The sequence below is a fragment of the Microtus oregoni genome, unplaced genomic scaffold (genome assembly GCF_018167655.1).
Source record: "Microtus oregoni isolate MIOR12 unplaced genomic scaffold, Mior012 000000F_ref0000247, whole genome shotgun sequence".
Lineage (NCBI taxonomy): Eukaryota > Metazoa > Chordata > Mammalia > Rodentia > Cricetidae > Microtus > Microtus oregoni.
In genome coordinates this window covers 53711275-53730740 of record NW_024543059.1, presented here as the reverse complement: position 1 = coordinate 53730740, position 19466 = coordinate 53711275, and the positions used below count along the sequence as shown (strand labels likewise).

Genomic DNA, 19466 nt, shown 5'->3' with positions numbered 1-19466 from the left:
CTGGAGACAGAGGTACAGTGTGGTGGTAGGGTGCTTCCCAGCATGCACAGTGCCTAGGTTTGCTCCCCAACACAAGGAGGGAAACACAACCAAGAATCTAGTACATGTCAAAACACGTTAGCTTTGGCCATTATTACTTTTTTAAGCCAAGCCATTAATATCCCATGACAAAATCACTCTTCACTCTGCCAAGGGATTGGCTACATTATCTTTTTTTTTAAAATTTATTTATTTATTAAGGATTTCTGCCTCGTCCCCACAACCGCTTCCCATTTCCCTCCCCCTCCCCCGATTAAGTCCCCCCCCCCCATCTGCTCGAAGAGCAATCAGGGTTCCCTGACCTGTGGGAAGCCCAAGGACTGCCCACCTCTATCCAGGTCTCGTAAGGTGAGCATTCAAACTGCCTAGGCTCCCACAAAGCCAGTACGTGCAGTAGGGTCAAAAACCCACTGCAATTGTTCTTGAATTCTCAGTATTCCTCATTGTCCGCTATGTTCAGCTAGTCCGGATTTATCCCATGCTTTTTCAGACCTAGGCCAGCTGGCCTTGGTGAGATCCCAATAGAACATCCCCATTGTCTTAGTGTGTGGGTGCACCCCTCGTGGTCCTGAGTTCCTTGCTCGTGCTCCGTCTCCTTCTGCTCCTGATTTGGACCTTGAGATTTCTGTCCGGTGCTCCCGTGTGGGTCTCTGTCTCTGTCTCCTTTCATCGCCTGATGAAGGTTAATATTCCTGAGGATGCCTATGTGTTTGTCTTTGGATTCACCTTATTTAGCTTCTCTAGGAACATGAATTATAGGCTCAATGTCCTTTATTTATGGCTAGAAACCAAATATGAGTGAGTACATCCCATGTTCCTCTTTTTGGGTCTGGCTTACCTCACTCTGGCTACATTATCTTATAGGTAGCAAATTCCCTTACTTATTTCTGAGTGCGTTTATAAAAGATCAATGCCCTGCTTCTCACTAAAAAGAATATATTGGGTGAAACAAATTGTATCTCTAATAATAAATCAATAAATGGAAGATGGAGTTCAGAAGAAGGGACCGAGAGCTTTAATTAAGATCTGTAGGTAAAGACTCTCGCTCGCAGCTGTCAGGCTAGCCGGCTTGAGAGGGTCCTCGCCTTAGACCGGGAAGGAGGTGGCTGTATTTGGAACCTGGGATTTATATAATCGGAATTAAGCGGGAATAGAGCTCTCTGGCTCTAGATGCCTCAACTCTGACTTCCAAGCAATTACCTTCTCTAAGCCTACATTTTCTTCATTAACAATCCAAACTCAAGGGGATTTGCTGTTAGAAACAAATCCAGAGTTCTTCTCATGACTTTTACTAGAGAGACGTGTGTGGACGTGTGTGCCTCTCTCTCTCTCTCTCTCTCTCTCTCTCTCTCTGTGTGTGTGTGTGTGTGTGTGTGTGTATGTGTGTGTGTGTGTGTGTGTGACTAAAGCGCTTAGATGGACACTTGTCTATCTTACTGTTCAGTAAATAGCTACATTGTGGGCAGCAGTATGGAACCACACTCCAGCTCAGTGCTGGGGAACAAACAGTAGACAGTGAGTACACACAGGGCCAGCAGGACCTCGCTCCGCAAAAATCACACCTTCACATCACAAGCACTGACCACTCCACGTCATCAAAAGGAACCCACCTGAACCACCAAGCATCCAGTGCTATAAAAACATCTAAATTTGGCACTGCCCTCACTAAACGAAATTCTCACCATTTGCCTTAATAGCATTCATTGCTAAGAATATTTTGCTTTTATTAGCAGTGTCAAGCAGATGGGTATGCTGCTTATCCCTGTTTCGGAGCTGGCACCTTCCCACTGAAGCGTGGTCACACGGACTGAGGGCTAGAGGCAGGACAAAGCACCGTCCTGGCTCCTTCCTTTCAAAGAGCCTGGACCTTAAATATGCCAGGCAGCAGGCTAGAGGGATGCCTTGAGGTTTAAGAGTGCTGAGCACTCTGCCAGAGAAGTGGGAACTAGATTCTTGGCACCCACGTGGCAGCTAACAAAAATTTAGAACTCCGGTGCCAGGGGATTCATTGTTCCCTTCTAGTCTCCGAGGGTGCATCATGCAGGCAATGCACAGACAGGCAAATATCCATTATATAGATACAGACACAGATAGATACAGACACAGACACAGACACAGACACAGACACAGACACAGACACAGAGACAGATAGATAGTCAGGGCTCATCACAGCCAAGGTAAGGGGTGCCAGTGTCTTGGTCTCACTGACACCTCTCTGGCAAAAATCTGCCTAGTAATCACTAACGCTGCTATACTTGACTTCTGAGTACCAAGGAGCAGAGTGGGTCAAAATGCCCGAAAGCTGTAAGATGACATAAAGAGTAGGTTATTCTATCTGCTAGTGCAAAGGCTCACAAACACACCAGTCTTGTGCTTGAGATGACTCAAAGGTGTTATATTACCCATGAGGTCAAGTTCAAACTATTTAAACCACCGACCCTCCCACTAGCCCTAAAATCTAGACTAAACAGCCATCTTGACTTACCTATTATTTTACAAAAATGACATGTTTTCAGGCCATGACTTGAAAGGTCCCAGAGTAGCTGGCTCACAGGGAGTACGAAACTGGGTGCCTTTAAGAGCATGGGGAGAAAAGCAGGGACCATGTCAATGGCCCCAAGTCATTCTCCTCTCTACAGACATAGTAGCAGGCACCCAGACCTTAGTAGGCCCCAGACTTTTGAGCAGCTGACACCATGGTAGAAGTATCATTCAGACCCTGGAAGCCAGCACACAGCCAGAAAACCTGCCAAAATGACCTAATCTATCAAAGTCCATAGTTCTGGTAAAGTTCCTAAATGTACTAACCTTGCTTTTCGGGCTTCTATAGTTCCACTTCTGGCTAACTGTTTTTGGTGGCTGAAGTGTGTCAACCCAGGATGTGCATGTGTGTGTGTGTGTGTGTGTGTGTGTGTGTGTGTGTGTTTAGAAGCCCACTCTAGAAAGGCTTGGGACTGTACTCAGATACCGAGCACCAAGTGTAGTCACCACCCAGCTAATAAAGGGTTCCTGTTGGCTTGAGCCTGTGTCCAAATAGTCTTCTCTAGGGGACACCTCACAACAAGAAGAACAAAAAGGTTAAAGTGGGGTGTTTTGGGTCAGAGAGGCCTGAGGCTGATTCTGTCACAGATCCCTGTCACTCACTGGAGAGAATGACTGAGCTTCTGGAACACCGGCCTCTGACTTTAGAGTGGGAAATGTGTTTTCCTCAAAGAGAGGTTGTGGCATTTGCCTCCTCAGCTCACCTACTGAGGAGGTTAGCCCAGAATGTCAACTTAATCAGATGGGGATCAACTAAGAGAGTTGCCTCTGGGCGGTTTGCGAGGTTATTTCCAGAAGGAATAGCTAAAGGGAGAAGACCCTCCCCAGAGTAATCCACAACTTTCTGCCCCAGTCGGAATGTAAAGAGGCCCCAGGGAAATGCGGAGCTAGGAGCTATGCTGCTTGTCTCTAAGAATCACCCAGAAGGTGAACAGATACATACTAGCTACTTCGAGGACAACAAACTATCCTTCCCAGGCAGGGCTCAAAGACAGTCATTCAGCGACACTTATAAGCGACACTTATAAGCGACACTATCAACCAAACAGGAAGTCAGCGCCACCAAACATCTGACCCAACTGACTTGGGAAGTAATGCCCAACAGTAAGATTCCCTGCAGAGAAGGGGAAATTCAACAGTGTGAGGCAGAACTAGGGCTGCGCCTGTAGGACGACTCAGGCTCAGCATATGGGCCGCAACATACAACTTCATGTTCTGCACACATGAGCACACCTCTGTGCTTGGACTACGTCAGTCTGGGGCTTTGAAGTTTAATTTAAAAGGTCCTCTTTGAGATCTGCTTGTGTCCTTGCTGTGGTGAAATCACAGTTGGGTTAAGTCATTTCCGACGTGAAGAACCCAGTTCGTCCCACAGACCAGGAGCTGGAGAAGACAGAGCATTCTCTGGGTCAGCATTGCCTTAATCTAATAACCTCTCTTTCACCGTTGTTGACTCCCATGTCTATGGAGAAAGTCTACACTCCACAGAACACGAGACCAGGAGCTTGCACCAAGTATTCCATCTCTTCCAGCTCTCCAGACAAGCTCAGTGCCAGACAACCAATTCTCCACTGTCTCTCAGAACGTCCTGCTCCTTCAGTCCACCCTATCTCCACATTCATACTCGCCACTAGCCCTCTGTCGGCAGGCTCCATTTCAGCAGGTGCTAGGCACAATGATGAACTAAGCCACTATGAACTCTGGCCTTTCTGTCTTTAGCCACAGATAAACATGCAGGTGTTCACAGGTTAAGAAAGTGTTGTAGACATTCTGAGATGTGGAGGTGTGATAGGGAGAGTCAGGAAGACACTCAGCCAACACTGAGGTCTCCGTGGGGTCTTAAATGGTGGAAAAGAAGAGCTTTCAGAAGAACCTGGGGCAAGACAGGGCAGCCAGGGAGCAACATCTGAGGGAGACTCGACACAGCAAGGAACTGACAGGCAGAGGAGCAAGGCAGGGGAGCAGAGTCTACAGAGGGAGAAGAGAGTTCCTCCCTGCAAAGTGTAAAAGCAAAGGGCGAGGTCATGAGACCTGCGCAATGTGGGGAAAGAATTTTGACCTTGTGCAGAGCAGAACGGAAAAGTCACCCAAGTGTTTAAACAAGATTGCCAGGACCTGACCCAGTCTTCTTGAAATGTCTCCCTGGCTATTCTGCCGCGCTCACAGGGGAGGGCAGGGAAAACATCCCTACAGCCCACGCAGTTGGATGACCCAGCTCCAGCTCAAAGATCATCTTTGTGAGGATGACCTCGGCGAGATCGCATCTGAAACATTTTGAGAATCCTTCAAAGGATGTAAAATCAGTTTACCTAAAGTTAAAAATCAAGCTATGTCTACCAAGCCCACAGCTTCTCAGAAACAGAGCTGACGCTGACACTAGCGGGTAAACCTTCAGAGCACGGGAATGTGTGTGTGTGTGCGTGTGCGTATGTGTGTGTGTGTGTGTATGTGTGTGTGTGCGTGTGCGTATGTGTGTGTGTGCGTGTGCGTATGTGTGTGTGCGCGTGCGTATGTGTGTGTGTGCGTGCGTGTGTGTGTGTGCGTGTGTGTGTGCGTGTGTGCGTGTGTGTGTGTGTGCGTGCGTGTGTGTGCGTGTGTTTGTGTGCGTGTGTGTGTGTGCGTGTGTGTGTGTGTGTGCATGTGTCTGTGTGTCTGTATTATACTCAGACCCTAGAGTATTGGACCTGTGTTCCAATTTCACGACTATAGTTTGTGACCTTCACCACTCTGTGCCTCCGTTTCCTTCTCTGTAAAGGGGAAGTTGAATACAATAACAATGTAACGATATGGTTAGAGTTAAGGAGTGCCAATACTAAGCACTGAAAATAACGCCTGGCCTTTCTGCATGCGGTATGTGCTAGGAAAGACTTCAGAGCACTGTGCGCTTGGTTCTCAACTCACCCATCAAAGGCCTTAGGGCAAAGAAGGCAGGTGTTCTCTAAGCCCTGTTTCCTCACAGAGAGTTATAGAAAAAAATAGTGGGGCTTTTTCTAATAATTGAATATTAACGGTTATGATATGCATATATTAAATGTGGCAACTACCCTATGCTGATTAGTCAGAAAGTGTCTGCTGGTGTATTTTACTGTTAACGTTATCACTTTGTTGTAGGACGTTACAAATAGCTTTGTCTCTGCAACCTGAAAACTATCCTTCTTTTCTTCCCTTTTATTGCTTAGACAAAGTCTTGCTATGTAGCCCAGATTATCCTAGAGCTCACTGGGCAACCCAGGCTGCCTCACACTTATGGCAATCCTCCTGCCTCAGTCTCCCAAGAGCTGAGATGATGTACACTGTCATCCCCACTTTGCACAATTACCTTCTATTTGGATTCAAATCCTAGCTTCAATTTTGCTAATACAACTTCTTCAACAGAGCTTACGTCTCCAAGCCTCGATGTCTTCATCCACATGGGGTTTATCACCATGCCTACCTTAACAGTTTCCAGATAAGCACGAAAGCACTCGGTGAGAGCTTCAGGCGGGGTTCCTCTCACACAGACCCCAAGCTCCCTCAGAAGAGAACCAGGCATTCTGCTATTCATTCACCTCTGACCTCTCCACACCTTCTACCTCTCATCCAGTGCATGGAGATTGAGTTCATGGAAAGCACATTTTCTTATCACACACCTTTACTTGTTAAAACTATGTGGTGGAAAACGTCATACATAGACTTTTTAACACTACATGTGCACAAGTGTACACACACACATACACACACAAAATGACACACAGTGAATCTCAGCTGCCAACTCTTAAGAAAGGAACCTCAAATGGTACCCTTTGGATATCATTTTTTTGAAGGTAACTTTTTAGTTTAGCATGCCAAAAGGAGGCTGTTTCTTTTAATGACATTTTCAATGCCCTTGGTCAAAAAGGAAGGAGTAAAAAGCAAACCTCAAGTCACCAGCATGTTTGTAGAGATCACATGTAGACATTACATGTAGAAATCTTGGCTCAGATCGGGCCAGCAAGTGGGCTGCTTAGTTAGGCTAAGCAGCTTGGCAAGATCAAACTGCCATCAACCCAGCCAAAGAACCACAAGGAAGCCGCACACACCACAGAAGAGGGGAGGTGTTCCTCAGCACAGCTGAAAGAACAAGAAGAAGGAAAAGCAATACGGTGTCGATGCTTCAGGACGCTCTGCCTCGAGGGAGGATGCAGGGCTGAGAAAGTCAGCACAGAAAGAGCCAGGTCAGCCTCCTACATGAAATAGTCCATCGTCTGGGGGCACAGGAATGACTCGCATTTCCCAGATAATCCCAAATGAAGCAGCGGATACCCCCTTGGTTTGCAAGATTGTTTCATCTACTTGTTAATAGAGTTCCACAAACTCTTCCACCCTACCTAGGACTGAGACGATGCTCCTTTCAACCTTCAGCTAATGATTCCACAATACCTGGGATGAGAAGGAGCATGGAGGCCAGAGATGCAATGGGGCTCGGCAGAAAACAATGATCCTTGAAGTAGAAGGCCCAGGAGTCAGGAGATACTGCACAGAAAAGTCTCAAAAGCCATTTTTTGCTCTATATCCTCCTCCCCCCAAAAAAGCCTGAGACACCAGCACAGTGGCTCCTGGGGCTTCTGTTCCTCGTTAAAATCTCAAATGAGGCTGAGAATCGCTGACTCGGGAAGTTCAAAGTTATCACCTTTCCCCAGTCTTCACTCTCCCTATTCCTAATCCCTAGATAATGATATTTTTTAAATAGGAGACTGACCAGGTCATAATTATGACAGCAAAGCATTAACTTTTATCACCAGAGCTAGCACACCGCCCTGCGGAAGCTGCTCAGCAGAAGGAAGGAGAGCACACAGTGAGAAGGGGGCTGACAGCCAGCGGAAAGGAAACCCCATGGCTTGCTGTCACCAGAGACTGGTTTTCCTGAGAAGGGTGAGTGAGGAATGCCACCAGAAAGGGGTGGATTTCTGTCCCAGCTCCACATACTGGGCACAAGAACACAGGGTTTCCAACATGTATGTGATCAGAGTTCCACAGCCTCGGGGAGCTTGGTAGGGGAAAATCAAACAAGGCAATGTCTAAAACGTTCAGAACAAGTTGGTCTTAAATTGCTATACATATGTAAATATCTCATTAATTTCCTTTGGAGGATTAGCAGATTCTCATCCCTGTTCTGCACCTCTTATTGGCTTGAGTTGGATGTAGTGAGGCAAGGCCTCCCAAAGTATAGCCCATGGGCAACATCAAACTCCAGGGGCTCACCAGAGAGGGACATCAGTACCCAAGGGCTCACCAGAGGACATCAGTACCCAGGGGCTCACTAGAGAGGACATCAGTACCCCAGGGGCTCACCAGAGGACATCAGTACCCAGGGGCTCACTAGAGAGCACATCAGTACCCAGGGGCTCACCAGAGAGGACATCAGTACCCAGGGGCTCACCAGAGAGGACATCAGTACCCAGGGGCTCACCAGAGAGGACATCAGTACCCAGGGGCTCACCAGAGAGGATGTCAGTACCCAGGGGCTCACCTGAGATGGACATCAGTACCCAGGGGATCACCAGAAAAAGACAGTATAATACCCTTAGGGCTCACCAGAGATACAAGTTTTCAGGCTCTATCACACATGGAGACAGAACAAGAAATTCTGGGGTCCTGAGACCTTCCTTTAGGGGTCCCTTCATGAGTCCTGACAGGAAAGCATGTGGTTTACAGATCTCAAGAACTCTGCTTTGGCAGAGTTCCAGCCCCTGTAGGCAAGTCTGAAGAGTTACTTCCTTGCTAAGCTTCGGTTCCCCCTCCCGTTGGAGCGCTTAGCTCTTGTGCAGTGAAATGTCACCAACAGTTACGGAGCAAGGACTGATCTAATGAGGAGAATCACAAGCCCTGCCTTGGTTCACAGTGCTAGAAGAAGGAAAAACAACTCAGAACAGAGCTGGCACAGTTTATCTGGAATCAAATCCATGGGGTCTGTGGTGTTATGAGTGATCTCACCAACCACTCGGCTCAACTCTGTCACTGATAGGACACCCCCCAAAAAATGTAGCAATGTTCTAATAAGACTAGTTCGGGGCTCTGAATGGGAATGGCGCATAATTTTTGTTGTCATGAAATCTTATTCCTCTTTTGATTTTTTTAAACCCCTTAGAAATGCATATGTCATTCCTCCAGGACCTCAAGACTTATTGGCTGTGCCCTAGGAGTCTCTCATGAGTGAAGGCATCAAGCTGTGTGAGTCAAAGTCTCCTCAGCTGCCAGGTGAGAGCAAATGCCACCCACCCTGACAGTCTGCTGCAAGATAAGCATCTGGGAGTTTCTGGAAGGCCTCCTGGCACTGGCATGAGTTGAGATTCAGCAAATGGCACAGACTGTCCTTACGCCATGGTCACTCATGAAAAACTGTTAGCACATTCTGTAACCTGCAGAAGAAGCCAGTGCAGCGCAGGAAGATACTGCAAATATAGACATGAAACAGGCACACACCTATGAACAAATGTGTTCTATGCCCCATAGTACACGCATCTCTGAGTGGAGCTGAATGTATACGCACACAAACACACAAAGGAACTTCCAAAGAAGACACAGCTTATTTTGCATATCCAATTCTGCATAACCAAATCGTTCCCATATGTGCCCCAGCCTCCTGCAGCAAAGAAACAAAGTCTCTAACGTCTGCCTCTGACCTCAAAGCCCTCAGGAGCTCACACCACACTGAGACTAAACAGCTAGCTCGCATAACCCACAGAGCACCAGCCTCTGGGGGGAATTCACATCTGCACAACATCTGGAAGGGATTAGGATCAGGACATGGAGAAACCCCTATGCGATTTCAAGGGTCACTCCAAGGTTCACAAGTGTCTCTGGGTCAGGCACTCAGGATTTGCCTGCCTTTCCTTTCTAAGAATGTCACCGTCCCATGGACCATGGCCTCTGGTTTTAATCTGAGGGGCATCTTTCACAGTCCCTTACACTAGGCTCATTGTCTAAGCTCTGCAGCCCCTCCCAGCACGGACTGTGTTAGCCGAAGGACCAGTCAGTAACCACGCACGGCTTTTGGGTATTGAACCCTGGCAGGTACCACTAAGAAACTGTATTGTTGATTCCATTTCATTTTAATCAATTTATAACCAAAAATGAAGAGTTGCACTTAGGAATTGGAAAATAAATGAATCTGCTTCTTTAAACCATTAAATATAGATTGAAAAATATCTATGAAAAATTTAGGACCTGAATTGAGGCATACTGTAATTGAAATATATACACTGAATTTGGAATATGCAAAAGGGAACATAAGTATTTCACTTATAGTTATATGCTGATCATATACTGAAACAGAGGAATTTCTGATAGTTCTGGTTAAGAAAAATATATTACATAAATTTCTACATGTTTCATCTTTTACTTTTAATATGACTCTTAGGAAATGCATAGGTGGTACCAGGCATAGTTTGTACTCTCTGCACTCAGAGGCTAAGGTAGAAGGATCACTGCCTTAAGGCTACACAGTGAAAGAGGATAAGAATAGACAGAGAGAGGGGAAGGGAAACATGGGGAAAGGAAGAGAAAGAAGACAAAGGTGAGGGGCAGAGATGGAGGGAGGAAGGGAGAAAGAACAGGAAGTAAGGAAAGGTACCAGAGAGCTGCCCAAAGGCATGGCGCTGTTCTTCACAGCAGAGCACGGCTCAGAGGCAGAAGAGAGAGCTGTGACTGCACCCCATGCCCGTCCCTGTCACCCTGTCACCACATGCTACAGAGGCACCTGAGTCCCTACATGACACAAATTCAAATCCAACTCGTCCCCCAAAGAGGAGCAGCCTCCAAAGTGGTCATTTGCATGTTCCAGTTCTTAAATCCACAGTGACTGCAGGACCAGATCTTAGTCCCGGATCCTCATCCCCAGCTCACAGCCCATTTCCAATTCCCCTGCCAGCCTGACCTTCTCACAGCAAGATTTGCACACAGATTTCAAAACAGACCAAAGACAATCTTCACTAAGAAATAAAACAGACTTTAAAATTAAAGTAAGTCTTTCCCGGAAAAGATTTAAAACTCAAGCGTTTTCCAAGCTGAGCAAATACTACAATCTAAGTAGGTGAAAGGGTGAAATAAAGCAGTTTCCTCCGAGATTGAAACATTCTAACCTGCAGGGAAGCTCCATGAGACAGAAAGTAACCAACACATAGTATCTTCAAGAAGTCCCCGAAACTGACCAGAATCACTAGGCCCCTCCTTCCCAAGAGCAAACAATAATGACCCAGGGACTGTGCAGCCCAGCCAAGCAGCCTGACTGGAAGATGTTTGCACCTGCAAAGGACGCTCTCCGTCCTGCTAAGCCGTCTGCAGGCTGTGCAGTGTGCTCCTGGTGCCCATCTCTGCGAGCTGCCTTCTGTGCTGGGGTGGGCTTCGGTGATGCAGCTGTCTTTGAGTCATTTCTGCTCCTGTAAGGAAACCGTCACCCATATTCCTACAAGTAACCCCAATAAAATTTACTGGTTGACCAAGCTAGACTTCAGGGGCATCCACACGCTGGTCTGTCGTGGATCCTTATCTGGGGTGAGTAGATATTTGTGTTGAATTCCTCCTCCCCTCCCCCTGGGAAACGTCCTGAAACCATAGGCGAGTGAGTGCAGAGTTGTATTTCCTGTGGCCATGCACGGCTTTTACACCGCTCTGTAAGCACTCCAGGAAGAACATTCCTCGTTTTCTGCTCCCTCTCCAGCAACTTTTTTGGGGGGTTCACTCCCTCCCATCTTTCTCAGGGACCAGAGGCTATAGACCGACCCTCCACATCCTGCAGGAAACGACATGGCCACTGGGGGAGACTTTGAGGAATATCACCTACCCAGAGGCTGCTGTTTATTAAAATCTCTTGCGATCCTGGGCCAAGGTTTCCCATTCAGCCACCTTCAATCTGCTGGAAATCACAACCAGAGACAGCTCTCTGTTTAACGGAGGGTCAGGCAGCGACAGTGAAAGCATCCCAGCCCTCCTGATGGTGCCCCTTCCTACCAATCCTTTCGAAAGCTGCTACAAAGTAGCCGAAAGACCCAACTTGAGGCCCAACCCTCCCCCATCCCGGCTTACTGAGGCACTAATTGGCAGTAATATGCAGGAAAGGTGTACATCTGAACAGCTGGAGATCAACAGCTGGATTATCCACAGCCTGAATAAAGGGCCTCTTGGGATTCGGGTAACATTTCTAAGTCTACTCTTTCCACTTAGATAACGGCCCCTCTGCACTTTACCTAAAGCAGGAAACACAAAAGAATTATCTAGTGTCCACCCTCAGGTACAGTCTGTCTTAAATGCTCACCAACAGCTACAGATTTTTCCATCTGGGGAGATTTAGAAACTGGCTACCCTCAGATCTAAGCCCCTCCCACCAACAGCATATGCCCAGGAAACACGATGTCAACATTTAGTAACAGTGGGCGAACAGCTCCGCCCCCACATCCACTGTGCCACATGGTGAGTCCACGACAATCGGCCTTTGGTTTTCCTGTGCCACATCAGACAGACTGAAGTGGTAGAACCTGAGAATTCTACAGTTTTGTGAGTCTTAAAAAAATAAATATAATAAACTTGTAAATTAAAAAACAATGCTAGGGCTTTTCCCCAGAGCCCCAGAAGGGCCCTAAGTTACTCTAATTCTATACCACCCCTCTCTCTCACTCACACTCCGTCCTTCAGTCCCATCCCCCACTCTCTCACCCGCTTCCTGTCTCCCACAAGCTCCTACCCCTCCATCCACCCTCAATTGCTAGCACATGCTGTTGAACTCTGGTTTGAGGGGACAAGTCGAGAGGCTTCTCCCTCTTAGACACAGAATCACAACCTCCTCCATCTCCTCAGTCTCTGACCCTCCCCCCTCCAGTGCCAAAGTCACAAAGGAAACTCTGAGGAAGATAGGAACATGAACATGTGCAAAGTCACCCACACCAAGCCGACCTGGGGGAGAAGATGGTGGCCAGAGGGAATTCTGACAGCCACACAGGCTGGGGTCTACTTCACTCTGCCACTTTTACCACTGAGGACAAGTTATTTACCCTTGCTGGGCTGTGGTGCCTCTGTTTGTTACAATGTCCTTAGCTCAAGCCCCAGTCAAACGACTCAACTGTCCGATAACTGCCAGTAGCTATTGTTATCACCAATCCAAAGGGTACTGTCTACACCTGCCACTCACTCTCAGAGCACGCTCACACCCAGAGCACGCTCACACCCAGAGCACACTCACACCCAGAGTACGCTCACACCCAGAGTACACACAACCCCCACAGCATGCTCACACCCAGCCAGAGTACACACAACCCCCAGGGCATGCTCACACCCAGAGCAAGTTCACACCTAGAGCACGCTCACACCCAGAGCACGCTCACACCCAGAGCACGCTCACACCCAGAGTACACACAACCCCCACAGCATGCTCACACCCAGAGCAAGCTCACACCGAGAGCACGCATGTTCACACCAGGAACATGCTTTTCCACAGAATACCATCACACACAGAACATGCTCACACCCAGAGCACACTCACACCCAGAACACATTCACGCCCAGAGCACGCCCATCCCCCACTGCTTATGAACACACAGCAAACACATCTCCCCAGTCAGGCAGTCGGGAAGGGAGAGTAAGGGCAGAGCTCAGCATTTCCCTGAGCTGACACAGACGCAGACTGGCTAAGGATTCAGTCTGGGGTAGGGAAAGGGGGATCCATGAGAACTAAGTTTGTAATTCTGCAGCACAAGTATGCAATTTCTTATCAACTGGATAAATTTATATGGACAAATCACTTAAAAGAAAACAAAAGTAGCTGCTTAGAAAGAAAGTGGTTAATATGAATGTACGATTTAGCTTCACTAATAAATTAAATTACAAATTAAAGTGGCCAGTTTTCCTATCCAAATTCAAAGGCTCTTAAACACGCCACAAGACCCTCTCTGGGCTCTCTCTTCAGAGGCGGGGGATTCAGCAGAGAGCCCTTACAGACCTCACTCCGTGGGAAAGCAGCGGCTGTTTGAATTGAGGGCTCACTGTCTAGCATGCTAAGGCCGGCAGGAAATGAACCCACTGAGATGGAGGTTGTCATTTCCTGCAGAATAACCAGGACATAGATATTCTCACTTCCCCTACAATGGCCCTTTGAGAGATGCAGGGTCACCCTGGGACAGTACTGTACATTAAAAATTAAAAAAGTGAAAAACAAAAACCAAAAGCCTTTTCTGTGGTTCAGTCTGTAAGAGGTAGCGGCCTATCTAAAGCCCATGTGTTCTGTGTCTTTGCAATGTGGGATGGACATGCACTCCACAGTGTGCGTTTTAGGATCCCCGTTCTGTGAGAAGGGGTCCTATTCAGATGGGTCCTCGGCATGCACAGTGCCCCCACAGGATGGACAGTCCAGCGTCCCCCAAAGGTCAGCATCAGCTGCCATGGATCAGCTTTTCCTCGTAGAGATTCCTGTTCCTGTTGTAGGAACAACTTTAAGAGCATAGCCTGCACCTCTCCTTTGGTTTCCTCAGAGATAGAAAGGATGACACATTCTTCTTGGATAACATTCTTAAGTCTTTGCCCACAGAAGAAATGTTTCTAGAACACCAGCTCCAGGTCAATAAATCCTATTCAGCTCCAACAGTCGGTGGGAAGCCAGCCTCGGCTGTGCCCTGTGGGGCGTGTTACTGTCTCCCTCCAAGCTTCCTCTGGCCTTTGGGAACCCGGGCTGTTTCATTCTTTCAAATATTCTTCTGAGAAGCACTCATATGTAAAGTGTTCCTTCCTTGCACCAGGAATAAAACATGCCCATCACGAGGGTCAAGACTAAGATAAAGATGCCCAAACACAATTTATTTTTCATTGCTTTTCCTTGCCATTTCCTGGTGCCCATAACGTACAGCCCAAGCCCCCTTCTTGTTGCTGTACCATGTCTTCATAATATATCACTCTTCATTAAAATGGGACATTAACCCCCAGACCCATCCCCTTGTCTTAGTTGTCTTTCTATTACTGGGATCAAGCACCACGACCAAAAGCCACTTGAGGAGGGAAGCGTTTATTTCATTTTAGTTTCTAGTTCATCACTGAGAGACATCGGAGCAAGAACTCAAGGCTTCCTGGAGGCAGAAACTGGAGAAGGGTCACTGGGAAACACTGCCTACCGGCTTGCTCAGCCATGGTTCACTCAACCTGCTTTCTGGTGCCAGCTCAGATTGTCTGCCCGGGTGGCACGACCCACCGTGGGTTGAACCCTCCCACTTTAATCACCGATAAAGAAAATGACTCACAAAATTGCCTACAGGTCAATCTGATGGAGGCTTTTCCTCAACCTCGATTCCTCTTCCCAGATGACCCCGGCTTGTGTCAAGTTAACAACAACAACAACAAAAACCTAACCAATGCACCACTTCTTTGAGGATGTATTTCATACTCACCTGGGGACACCATAAATCTTATAAGCACATACATGAATACATACACAGGGAAAGACGTACATATATGCACACAGAAGAATGCCAACATCTAATAAAATACATATGTCGTTGCCCTATTAACCTGCCCTGCTGGAACATCAGACCCAGGTTCAGTTTCCAACACCCATCTAGGTGAAGGATGTCGCAGAAAATATCTCATTAAAAACAACAAGAATTTTCTGTTCATTGCAACATGATGAAAAATTAATTATAATAATAACCCATTTTTTCTATGCTTTTGGAGAAAGGAGTCCAAACACAAATGCAAAAGGCCATTCTTGAGCAGAATGTAGCCCTCCTGTTTGGAACCTGTACTCCCCACTCCACCATGGGTAATTTTTCAAAGACAGCACAGGTGAAAGCAGCCATAGAGATCATTGAGGACCAAGTCGGGCCAGCCTCACCCAGAAGAGTCATGAATGCGGCCCAATACATTTACAGCCACATGTCACACTGCAGAGGCAAAACATTACCAAAAGAAAAGAGAAAGGGAGGGAGGGAAGGAGGGAGGGAGGAAAGGAAGGAAGGAAGGAAGGAAGGAAGGATTCTGTTCTCAAAGGAGGCAAAGACTGGATGGTGCAGCTTACAGCATCATCCCCTGGGAACGGTTGTAAAGCGTGAGGACAGTTTCAGATCAGGGTCGGGATGCAGGTTCACTCTGCCCTTAACTCCGAGTTTAAGAAACTCATGACCCTCGGCTTCTTTTCCTAGAAGCGGAGCTGCAAACCAGAACACTGACCCTTCAGGACCTATGCAAGAATAAAGCCAAAGCCTGCGAGAAAGACTGGGGGTTCTGAACACCCCAACTAATATGCCACGACTGGACATCAGGAAAGAGTGACACTACACACCTGCACCACAAAGTCCTTCTCATCCCTACCCTGCCATCTCCTCGGAAACATGACGAAGTGTGTGATCACTCTGATCTTAGGTGGAGGAAATCAGTATTCGGGGAAGTGTAAGCGACTTGTCCAAGGCTACGCGGGTGAAGAGGCACAGCCAGAACCAGATGAATGTCTTTGCTCTTTGCTCCTCTTCACTCTGGCTAGGTTATGAAGGCAAACAAGCAGAGGCTTCAGGTCCAACCTCCGTGTAAGTGATGAGTACAAAATTAGATCAGATCTGTGTGTGACCTTAGATGAGCACTAAAGATGCTTTGAGGGGTCTGGGGGATATAGCGCAGTCACAAGACATGTGCTTAACATGTGTGAGGCTCGGGGTTCAATCACACGCCAATCACACATACAGACAAAAGAAGAGAGAGGACACAAGGCAGGAGAGAACTCCATAGGGGAAAGGGTGACCAACAGTGTGTGTCGTGATCCTCCATCTCCTTTCAGCAAGTGACAAAAACAGAGGTGACACTGTGACATAGTCCCAGTCCCTGTGTTGAGCTCACAAGCTTCGAGTTCCATACTTGAAGTGGTATCAATGGATTACTTCCCCCTGACTTTGCCACCTTTGGTCATGTCCTGGAAAGTGCTCCAAAACAAACACAGCAAACTCTGGAAAGTCATGGGAAGAGTCTGATTTCCGTGATGGGAAGGTATGCTGAGAGGTGACTGGGGTAACTAGAACAGCAGTCCAAGATGTCACATCAAGTTCTGTTGGGGAACAATACAACACACATGTGCACGCACATACGTGGGTATGTGCGCGTGCACACACACACACACACACAACTGTTCTCTGACGTTCTCCTTGGTCACACAGCACTTTCACCGGGCAGGAAGTCAAGCACTTTTGTGTCCTCCTCTCAGGGATGGGGAACTTTCTCGCTGCTCACATTTTGATCCAGGAATCAGGCTGGGCAGCTGAGAACAGCAGGACAGAAAACTCAGAATGAGGTGGGGGAGGGGGGACTTTCCCAGTGGATTAGAAACAGTCTTGCCACGGAAGGTCCTCGCCAAATAGGTCTACCCAAAGTCCTCAACCCCGTGGCTGAGGCAGGTACTCAAAACACTTAATGAACCACAACTTGGTGAAAGAATACAGCAAAACGGCGGTAAACTATGAGTATGTGTTCACACGTGAGCCTAAGTATGAGTTCATAGGTGAGCCTAACGAGGTTCAAACCGCCACATATTTCCATCCGATGAACTTTTCCAACTGTAGTCACTGCCACCTGGAGTTAACTCCCCAGAAAACTCATCCCTTCCTACAGGGCTACCTGTGGACCCAGAAGTTTTTGTGTTCCCAGCATCAAAGGCTGAGAGCTCTCCACACCCTCTCCTCTACCCAAACGCTGTGCCCCTCACCCATGCTGGGCCACTCCTTCTCAACCCGTGGCCCCCCACAGGCCGCGGGCTGCCCTGACCGCAAGGCTTGGAGCACCCTGCTCCTCCTGCCATCCCCATCATTCGGCACGCCGCCGCGCGCGCTCCCTGCCCAGTTTCTTCCAGGCAGGCGCCAGCCAGCAGCAGTGTAGGCAAGGAGGCTGTGCCTGATGCACGTTGCATAGTCTCCCACCCCGATGCCTTGGCCAAAGGAACAAAAAGGAAGCCGACGCCAGGAAGAGACGAGCGGGCTAAGGATGCGGCGGGACCGCGGCGGGCTCCACGCCTCTGCGCACCAGGCAGGCGGAGCTCGCAGGCGGCCCGCAGCCGAGCGGTTACCTTGAGGATGCAGGCCATGGCGCTACGGATCGGCCCTGTGGCTTGCTGCACCCCGGACCCGCAGCGGGACCACTCCAGTCCACATTCCCGCAGAGCGAGCCGGGCCCGCGGGAGCTGCGCGCCCAGGCCCCACCCCCGAGCCCCGCCACTGGCTGGCGCCGCACGAGGCCCCGCCCTGAGTCACGTGCCCGCCGTGCGGCCCGCAACTGCCTGCTACTCTGCTGCTGCTGTGCTACTACTTGGCTTTTTTTCTTTTTTAAAAAAAAAAAAAAAAAAAAAACTCCTTCTGCAGATCAAGCTCTGCAAAGCCCCGCCTGAAGCAGCCCCGGATCTTCGCACCCCACCCCGAGGACAGAAGGTGGCCCTTCCAGCTGCTCTTGCCCATCAGAGAATCCGCAGATGTGCCACTTTCCAAAAAGTTAACTGTGTTTGGCCCCGTCGCGCTACAGGCGTGGGGCCCATCAAAGGATTCTTCGAAAGCAGCTGGAAGTGCCCCGGGCTAGCCCTTGGCACTGCAGAATACCGTGGAGGGCTTCTCTTTCCATGACTGATTGATTGGCTGCCCATCAGAAAACACGAACAGCTAGAGAAACTGAAAGACTAAGAAGTCATACTCCTCACACGACGTGGTATATACACATGTGTAGCATACACGCACATAAACATATGCAGTTGTGAATGTGGTAGCCTGTTGCAAGGGAGTTAGTAAAACGTCTATATACATAACGATACAGTGCACACTGATCACACACTTACATACAGTGTGTGAGGGAGTCACAGGTCTTTGCCACTCACTGCCATGGTCTTAGAATTTAGAAGAACTCGGTTGGAATTTCAACAACCAAGTTATGTATTAGCTTTCCTCTTAAGTTTCGAAATCTAAGAAGGTCCCTTTCAACCACTCAACCTGAACCTTTGTTAAAAACAAAGGGCACTGTGGTAGATTTACCCAAGAGGTCCCTAGTCCTCTCTAGGTCTTAAATTTGTATGCAACAGACACAAGGAAAGGCTGCCTCCCCAAACCAGCCCAGCTAAGGGAGCACACATTTCTACAAGGAGAGGACATGCCCAAAGGGCACAGATTTCTGCCTCCCAGTAGTGAAAGAAATCTTTAAATTACCTCCCAAAACATCTGCCCTGAAGAAACCTCTCTTGGCAGATGACCCTAGTTAGCTGGTTCCCAGAAAGTCAGGAAAAGCACATGGGTTGCTGGTGACTGAGGGTCATGAGTTGGCTCGCACACCATCAGACAGGAACCAAGTGTTCACGGGAGCTGGTGTGCTTTCGAAGAGGACATTCAACACTCTGAGAGACTTAATTAGTTTTCTATAGGAAAACAAGATGAGCAAGTCAGAAAGTAGCACTCCTCCATGGCCTCGCATCAACTCCTGCCCCCGGTTCCTGCCCTTTCCCCAGTTGCTTTTGGTCATGGCGTTTCATCACAGCTATAGCCAGGCCAGGAAGACTCTGCAGACTCGTTTGCTCTGGAACAGGACACTCGTCACCAGGTAGATGAGGAGGTCAGAGGACCGCTTGTGTGAACAGTGCTGCTTCTACCAAGTGAGCCCCGAAGATTGAACTTAGGTTTGCCCCCGAAACCGTCTCCCAGATCCCACACTCATTTGTTCATTCATTCATTCATTCATGTCAGGTTTTTTTTAAATCTGATTAGCTAAAGGGAAAATCCTTAAGTTACTACAGGAACTTTCAGCTTTAAGAGATTGGTTTTGTGGTGTCTGATATCATGGCAAAATCATAAGTTAGAGTAAAGAGGGAAAGATGAGAACTACATGGCAACACAACACAGCTGCTAACCAAGAGGAAAGATGAACACACATACAAATCATTA

General features: G+C 48.1%; 1 protein-coding gene across 2 annotated transcripts in view; it reads right to left on the bottom strand.

Moving 5' to 3' along the window:
* The window catches only part of St6galnac3 (ST6 N-acetylgalactosaminide alpha-2,6-sialyltransferase 3), a 557412-nt gene extending 539700 nt beyond the window's left edge, over positions 1-17712 (bottom strand). For both annotated transcript variants that reach the window (XM_041651036.1, XM_041651035.1), the window contains exon 1: positions 17618-17712. In XM_041651036.1, the coding sequence (XP_041506970.1) occupies positions 17618-17635 (18 nt within the window). In that variant the 5' untranslated portion in view covers positions 17636-17712. The remainder of the gene's footprint in view (positions 1-17617) is intronic.
* Positions 17713-19466: the final 1754 nt, after the last annotated feature.